Source organism: Chanos chanos, chromosome 12, assembly GCF_902362185.1.
Source record: "Chanos chanos chromosome 12, fChaCha1.1, whole genome shotgun sequence".
Classification (NCBI taxonomy): Eukaryota; Metazoa; Chordata; class Actinopteri; order Gonorynchiformes; family Chanidae; genus Chanos; species Chanos chanos.
In genome coordinates, this window is record NC_044506.1 from 21,171,784 (window position 1) to 21,180,986 (window position 9,203).

The 9,203-nt window shown below is 42.1% G+C and overlaps 1 protein-coding gene across 1 annotated transcript; it reads left to right on the top strand.

Moving 5' to 3' along the window:
- Positions 1 to 281: 281 nt before the first annotated feature.
- styk1a (serine/threonine/tyrosine kinase 1a) lies at positions 282 to 8,993 on the top strand. The gene is made up of 9 exons (XM_030789475.1): positions 282 to 330; positions 3,574 to 3,861; positions 4,006 to 4,236; positions 4,523 to 4,704; positions 5,429 to 5,509; positions 5,953 to 6,167; positions 6,340 to 6,380; positions 7,053 to 7,149; positions 8,798 to 8,993. Exons 1-9 carry the CDS (start codon positions 282 to 284, stop codon positions 8,991 to 8,993), a joined length of 1,380 nt encoding a protein of 459 aa, XP_030645335.1.
- The last annotated feature ends 210 nt before the right edge of the window (positions 8,994 to 9,203 follow it).

The window sequence follows — 9,203 nt, forward strand, 5'->3', positions numbered from 1 at the left end:
TTAAGGTATTTTACAAATGCGTACGTAAAAAAGTATTGAGTTAACTATAGGTTTAAAAAGTCTGTTAAAATAGATTTGTGGGAAAATTATGTGGACAGTAAAGTGAACCACACTGAACGTAGACGCCAGTGGCTCTCAGGCCATACGTGTTATATCTGTCTAACAGATCAGATGCCATAGTAATGTTAGTGTGCACACATGCAAATACAGGTAAAGATGGATCACGTCAGTGTGAGCTGTGAACAGAGTTCTGATGAATTTCTCTGTGTTCATTTGACAGGATGGCGTCTTACTCAGACAACCTGTGTGCAGCAAACGACACCCTCTGCCGTAAGTTGTCTTTCAGTTCTCTCCTCTTTCCACTTAATATCTATTCTCTCAGTGCTGTCTTTCTTTCTGATAACCTTCTCTCTCTCTCTCTCTCTCTCTCTCTCTCTCTCTCTCTCTCTGTGTCTCTGTCTCTTAGTTTGTCAATCATTCTCTCTGTCTCTTTCTCTCTCTTTCACTCTCCACCTACACATCAAACTTTTAAATCTTCTATGACTTGATTTGCTTCCTGATGCGGACTCAGCAGGTTTAGAGAGCATTCTTGGTTGCCTGTCAGTCACACCCTGGTTTTGCATGTTGAAAGTTTGAAGCATTGGGACTAACCCTAGAAAGTTCCGCTCCGCCCCTGAGATGATGATGCTGTTCACTGACATCACAGTGTCAGTTGGAAAGGTGGTCCACCATATTCGTTGCTGGTATACTGGTCAGTGGAAAATTTCGTCATGTGAGGAGCGTGTCAGGAGTATCTGTGTGTTTGGAACAAACGAAAGCACCAGAACTTGATCCCTACCATTCACACCAGCCGTACCTACAGACAGAGCCTAGCCTGACATAATCAGATAAATAACATGTTACACAAAGCACAGGTCTAATGGATAGCCTGTCACCAAAAAACCCCCAAAACAAACAAAAAAAAAACTGTACGTCACACAGCGCAGTTTGATGTTGAAATATACAATACTTGACCGAAACCTGCCACGTTTGTAGAGAGATGATCTACGAGCAGCGGTTTCGGTGTGTTGGTGTTAAGGAACAGAAGGCGTGGTTTTGGAAGGAATGTCAGGGCATTGTGTGTGACTCTGGACTGCTTTAAGCCCACCCACACTGCACTGTCAGGGTGTGGTGGCGGTGGCTTCAGTATGACATCTCTGCGTTTCCTTTGATCATGCAGAAATGTGTTCCTCAAACTCACACAGCAAGACCTTCATATTGCTCCTCATATTAAAAGTGAAAACGCAACATAAATATAGGATGGATTCATGTCGTGATATGGTGAAGAATGAATAAATCTTTTAACCTCAGTCCTTCCTGATGTCAAAGACATGCCAAAAATTACATTAAATATGTTCCATTCCACGTGTTAAAAATGTATTAATATACTTACTGTGAACTACATTCACAAGAAGTACATTTTCATATTCTTAAGTATGTTTCTGGTCTGCCATATCTAGGAAGGGAATATTTCCCTTGTAATGTGAATCGGTTTAAAACTAGGTTTGATATTGTCTCAGATGTGACCTTCAGATGCCTTTAAATAATGAGAGAGAAAAATGGGCTGAGCCTGTATTTACAGTTTGTGAAGTGTAAAGGGACCGTGAAAAACTCCACTCTGCCTGTAAAGTGTAAAGGGACCGTAAAAAACTCCACTCTGTCTGTGAAGTGTAAAGGGACCATGAAAAACTCTACTCTGTCTGTAAAGTGTAAAGGGACCGTGAAAAACTCCACTCTGTCTCTGAAGTGTAAAGGGACCGTGAAAAACTCCACAGTTTTTTTTTTCCTCGATATGAAATCACCCTGAGGGGAAAGACAGTCAATAGAAATATACTCCTGTCATTGCTCAGGGAGTGTCATTGATCAAGGAGTGTCACTGATGAGGAGTGTCATTGATCAGGGAGTGTCACCGATGAGGAGTGTCATTGATGAGGAGTGTGATTGATGAGGAGTGTCACTGATGAGGGAGTGTGATTGATGAGGGAGTGTGATTGATGAGGAGTGTGATTGATGAGGAGTGTCACTGATGAGGAGTGTCACTGATGAGGGGTGTCATTGATGAGGAGTGTCATTGATGAGGAGTGTCACTGATGAGGGAGTGTGATTGATGAGGAGTGTCATTAATGAGGGAGTGTGATTGATGAGGAGTGTCACTGATGAGGAGTGTCACTGATGAGGGAGTGTGATTGATGAGGAGTGTCATTAATGAGGGAGTGTCACTGATGAGGGAGTGTCATTGATGAGGGAGTGTCATTGATGAGGAGTGTCACTGATGAGGAGTGTCATTGATCAAGGAGTGTCATTAATGAGGGAGTGTCACTGATGAGGAGTGTCATTGATGAGGAGTGTCACTGATGAGGAGTGTCACTGATGAGGAGTGTCACTGATGAGGAGTGTCATTGATGAGGGGTGTGATTGATGAGGAGTGTCATTGATGAGGAGTGTCACTGATGAGGAGTGTCACTGACGAGGGAGTGTGATTGATGAGGAGTGTCATTGATGAGGAGTGTCACTGATGAGGAGTGTCACTGATGAGGGAGTGTGATTGATGAGGAGTGTCATTGATGAGGAGTGTCACTGATGAGGAGTGTCACTGATGAGGGAGTGTGATTGATGAGGAGTGTCATTGATGAGGAGTGTCACTGATGAGGAGTGTCACTGATGGGGGAACTGAGGGATGTGGGGATCTGTTGAGAAGAGGGCTGGTGTTGCAGTGGTCAGGTGTTATATTTGTCCCTTAGCTGTCACAGGTTAAAAAAGACAAAGAGAGAGAGCTCAGACTTCACATACACTATTCACACACAGAAACTTACTCACCGTCCTCATCTGCCATTATCACTCTCTAGCATCCAGAGTAAACTGTTTATGATCATTTTAGTACAGCCAGTGTGTGTCAAGATCACCAATGAATGTGTGCAGTGGTTAGGGACAGAGACAGAAAGAAACACCATAAAAGATTAATTAATTATTCAAAGGAACAGCTTACACAGTAAATGACAAAAGCAGAAAGTTCCTGTGCTATCTGGAAACATGATGGATGTAAAGCTTTGTTTGTTGGTTGGTTGGTTGGTTGGTTGACTAGTTGATTGTTTGGTTGGTTGGTGGATTAGTTGGTTGGTTGGTTGGTTGATACATTGGTTGGTTGGTGGGTTGGTTAGTTGATATGTTGGTTGGTGAATTAGTTGGTTGGTTGGTTGGTTGATACGTTGGTTGGTTGGTTAGTTGGTTGGTTGGTTAGTTGATATGTTGGTTGGTGGATTAGTTGGTTGGTTGGTTGGTTGATACATTGGTTGTTTGGTTGGTTGGTTGATATATTGAACTGGGAAAAGTGTTTACTCATATCTAGTTGTGACAGGAGGTCTGTGACCACATGGCAAAAATGTCTTTATAGTCTAAATTACTAATTACTTTATCTGGATCCTCTGTTTTATAATACAGTTACATCATTCTCTTATAACTATAACACTATAACAGTTTACAAGGTCATAAAAACAAATACTCAATATAGTCTCTCTCTCTCTTTCTCTCCTCCAGTGGTCAGAGAGTATCAGCTGGATATCATAGTGGTACCTGCTTTGCTACTTTCCATTTCCCTGATCCTTCTGCTCATTGTGTTCATCCTGAGATGCTGTGCAGCGAAATCATCCAACTCTGACTCAGCCCAAACAAAGCATGTTACACATCACCACCACAGCGCACACCGACACCAACACCGCGACACACACCAACACCGTCACAGAGACTCGCACCATCACACACACCAACAACACCACAATCACCGACGAAACCACACTCACCGCCAACATCTCAGAGGCATTGATGGTAAGCCTTTTTTCCCACTATCTGTGTGTGTGTGTGTGTGTGTGTGTGTAGTTACGGTATGTGCATACTAATCTGACACTTAGGCACGAAACATCACTAATTCCAACTTTTCTTCTCTCTATCTCTCCATTTCTCTGTTTGAAGCTCCCCCTGAGCTGAACCCTATGGAGGGAGAAGTTCTTCCCATGACAGTGCAAACTCATGCGCGCAATACTAAACCTACACCTCCGCAGAGCGGACCCACGGAGTGGCACAGCACCTCCTTCCGTCTGGTCACTCCTCTCCCCTTGTCCTTCTCTGTAAGACCAGAGGGCTCCATCTCTCTCCATAGGGCGAGCGTAGACAGACGAGCAGTCATCCTACGAGTCCTCAAAGGTACAGAACCTGAATGGGATTATGTCTTGGAATTACGGGATTATATCCTGTAGAATGAAGGGAGGTTCATTCAGAGTGATGGGTAATTCTGCCTGTCTGAGTTGTGTGTGTGTATACAATGAAGCAGACCACCCTTCCCTAGCCATGTCTCTCAGCTCATTGAACAAAGTGATTAAATCCAAAAACTTCTGTAGAAATTTTACATGTTGCATGTACAAATCCTCTCTTTAGATTAGGAGTTCTAAATGAAGATAATCTATCTGCTCACACTCCGTTCCCTCTGCAGAAACTGCCGACGCTGACGAGAGACAGTCATTCATCAACTTTGGCAACTTCCTGTCTGAACTGGGGCCTCATCCGTTCCTGCCCGCCCTCGTAGGCGTGGTCTCACGCCGCACACCGCTCACCATCGTTATGGAGGAGCTGGGGCACGGAGATTTGCTGGGCTTCTTGTGGAGGTGCAGGGAGGTACGTCACCACAGTTTTCAGGACTGGGTATAATGGTATCGGTAAACAGCGCAAGACAATGGACAGGAAGTGATGTAGGCAGGTCAAGGTAATATAGACTACATTTACCATCAAAACAGTCAGGTGCTGTGGTTAGCTTTATTGTCTTTATATTAACAGTGTACTATCAGCTAAGTGTGCAATAACTAAAATGTTTTCAGATGTTAGAGCCTTCCTAATGTAGAGTCCAAACTAGCAACGTGGCATATATTACCACATACAGTCTAGATTGTTCTGAAAGTTATGAAAGGGAAACTATTTCAGTTATAAGTTTCTGTTTTCAGTTATAATTTATTTAATGATAATTTGGATCATGTTGCCCCAAGTTTGCTCTAACATCTGAAAACATTTTACTTATTGCACACTTATCCATCAGACTACTGTCAATGTAATGACAATAAAGTTAAGCCCATCCGTGACATAGACCAGTTGTGGGTTGTAAACTGTACGTATGGTACGTGTGAAAGTGTCACACATTCTAAATATCCGACAGAGCAGACAGAAGACTGGATGAATTGACAAAGTACTTGTCGTCCAGTTCTCCTCTGTTGTTTTATTCTCTTTGGTGATTAGAATTGTACTAGCTCTGAAGAAATGAGTAAAGTCTTGCGGATTTGCCTCGGGGCTTCAAAATATTTACCATGTGTCACGTTTTTTAATTAGACTAATGGAGACTCTATTACAGGACCATCCAACAGCGGGAAGACCATGTGACCTGACGGAGAAACGCATTTTCACCATGGCAGGACAGGTCGCGTCTGCTCTGGTCAGTAGCTCTCTGTTAAAAAAGGATAACCCACCTTTTACAAAAACACTAAGTATTTTCGTCATGATTCACATGGACGGGATACTAACATTTATGTGAACAGCCCCGACAGAAAGCTGCTTCTCCCTAGCTTAGCGTCCTCGTTCTTTTCCAAAGCTGGTAAAACTACATGACAGACATATTTGTAACAACTAACCATCACTCCATCATCAGTGTCAAATGTGATGTATGGAGTGAATCTTTCTCTGAGGACTCTCTCCCGCGCTCTCTCGTTCTCTCAACACTGACAGCTTCATCCATCCATCTAAGCCTCGTGTTTATGTCCGTAAGGACATCAACATCCGTTATCCAGCTTTGAATGTCACACACCGAGCCGCTGTCATTTATAATCTGCTCTGAGACGTTCCCTCGTTCTAACTCTATTGCTCACTCTAAAACCACAGGAATATTTACATCGCAAAAACTGCATCCATGGCAACATCGGAGCCCGGAGCGTGTTGGTTGGACGTGACCTCACGGTTAAACTGTGGGGACTGGGTCCGGCTTTTCGACGAAGGCTGGAAGTGGGAACTCCAGGGGAGCTGGAGGATATGGAACTTCGCAAGTGGCAGGCTCCAGAGGTGTTGGCCCACCGACCGCACTCCCATAGCAGCGATGTGTATGTCATCACCCAGTCCTTTTCAGTCCTCTTCATAACCAGCAATAACACATGTTGTCTGAAGTAGCCTATCCACGTGTTTCAGTAAAGGTTTTGTAAAAACGCGGTCATGTAACATGTTGTCGCTGATCATAAGTGTTCAGATGTCATAACGGTGTTCCCTCATTTCCAGCTGGTCGTTTGGCATCCTGCTTTATGAAATGGCAACACTAGGTGAGTTGAAAATTATTTCTGTATGTGTTATTTATCTAAAGAAAACCATCAGAATATCTTTTACCATCCCCCAAAACCTCCTACATATACATATATTCATTAAACAGGACAATAATATACTTTCATCCTAAACTCTCGCAAAAGTATATTGATGTACCTTAAAATGCACCATACCATACCATGGTAATAGTGCATTTAAGGTAAATTATTCTTTAACTGTTAAATGGACATAAAAAATTTGTCCTGTTTCCTGTCAGGCCAGGTTTTTTTTAATTTTGATCTAATTCATTCTCATGGTAGATGAAACTAAACAGCTTCTTTTACTGTATAAGACAGACCATAAAGTTATTTTAGCTCAGTCAGCTTGTGAAAGTCATGGCTATGCTTACTGTATTTCACAAATGTAAACAACACAAAACACTGGCACATACAGATGCACTAAAATAACGCATCAGAGGAAATCATGTTGACTATTTACTTTCAGAGAGGAACTTGTCAAACTAGTTTATATGTCAACAAGAGTGTACTTCCTCTCTAATAGACCAGATATAGTTGTTGCAGTGTTGTTTTCATTAACCTAGTACGTATTCATAAAGAGGAGAGGAGAGGCTGTGATTGGACAGTTTGGGGATCTGGCTCCAGGCACATTCCTGTATTTCTGTTCTTCTCTAGGTGACCCTCCATTCCCCAGAATCATGGCCAGTGAGCTGCTGCAGTATTTACAGCGAGGAAAGACAGTGAAGAGGCCAGTGAACTGCTCCAATACTCTGTAAATAACAACTACTATACACACACAGACACAGACACAGAGACAGAGACAGAGACAGACACACACACATACACATACACAGACACAGACACACACACACACACACACACACAGACACACACAAACACAAACACAAACACACACACACACACACACACACACACATGCTCAGACACACACACATGCATACATACTAGCGCTGTTACGATATCAGATTTTCACTACATGATTATCGTGGCCAAAAGAATTCACGATAACGATATTATCATGATATCTATAGAAAATTTGAACAAAATAATAATAATAATGCTGTCAGTCAAATTCATCTTTTAAATTTGTTTATTGTGTGTTTTGTCTCTTTTTTGGCAAATGAATTACACTGAAAATATGAGTGTAGTGAGGCGGAGAGTCTGTAACCATAACTGTTCAAAAGTGCACAAAAAGGACAATTACGCTACATAATAGATGGTGAAAAGGCAATCAGTTGGACTGATAAAAAAAATAATAAAAGGACCCCAAGGCCTAACATGTGCCATCAATACAAGGTCAACTGAAACAAAATCACTTGTGGGGAGCTTGCATTTCTACTCCCACAGTTTTCACGATTCCGATCCTATTCCAGCGGTTACAGGTCCATCCTAATGCCAGGTAGCGTGCTTTATGCAGCTAACTGATCGGTCCACTCATTTTTTTTAATTGCTGTTTTTAATTGTTGAATTTCCCATTGAGAATGTAACCAGGGGTCACAAGGACCCAGCGGAAAAACAAGACACAACACATAGTTTAACTCCCGTTGTAATGATTGGTTGAAAACTTGACATACATGTTTGGTATTTTGTAGGAACACTTTAGCATCAGGCAAGCAGTGACCTGAGGTGATGTAATGTACTGTTAAGCCAGTGTAATGGAACTCTCCTCATGTGTTTCAGATTTAACAATACTATTTGTTTTTTAGTTATTAATACGCTTGCTGGATGTACATAGCCCGGCGATTGTCAGCAAAGCTCATGATCTGCTGGTGCTCTCTTTAAGTATTATGATTGTTGACTGCTGTTTGTTTGATTGGTCTGCTTGTTTTTTTTTAATTGCCATTTTAAATGCTTATTTTCCCATTGAAAATGAAAGGGGGGAGTTTTAGGTCTCTAGTGCTATGACGAGGGACTGCACACAGTGGCAGCTGATAGTTGAATTCAGTGGTGTTGTGCTCCATGTCTACACTTCAGCTGGAGACAGTTAGAGTATTAGAGACAGTTAGAGTATTTCCACTGTTAAGACTGCTGTGGCGCAATCATATTCGCATTTTCTCGTGAAAGCGTATCTCAGGTTTACAATATTGTCATTTGTGTAGTATTAACGGGATATCGATATCAATATTTCCTTTTTTAAATATCACGGTTATCATCAATACCGGTATATCGTGACACCCCTAATACATACATACACACACACACACAAATACACTCACACACATACACACACTCAGATGCTCAGACACACACACGCCTACATACATACACACACACACACACACACACACACACACGTATAGACATGTAAATTTGACAGAGAAAGAACAGAATCAGACAATAGGAAGTTGCATAATTTCCATTACAGTAACAATACCAGTAACAGTCATTTTCTTTTTCAGTTACTCCCTCATTAAAGCCTGCTGTCAGTGGGTCCCACAGGATCGCCCGCCATTGGCTGAACTGATCCAAAAACTCCAATCAGGGGAGAGAAGTGCCAACGACAGCACGGTTCTCCGTGTTCCTGAACCTCTGGACATTGAGAAGTACATGCGGGAGGCGGGATACGGAGAGGCCTTCAATTACGCTGTTCTCTGATTGGTTGTTTTTTTTGTTTTGTTTTGGGGTTTTTTGTTTTTTTTAATTTTTTTGGTTTTGCACAAACTCATGTTCCTTTCAGCATGTACCAACATGGAAGCTGTGATGTCCACAGAACGAAAAACCCGCTTCGTTATGGGTGCATTCTTCCAATCTGACACGACTGGCCCAAAACAGGAGGAAAGAAAAAAAAAATATCCATGCAGGAAA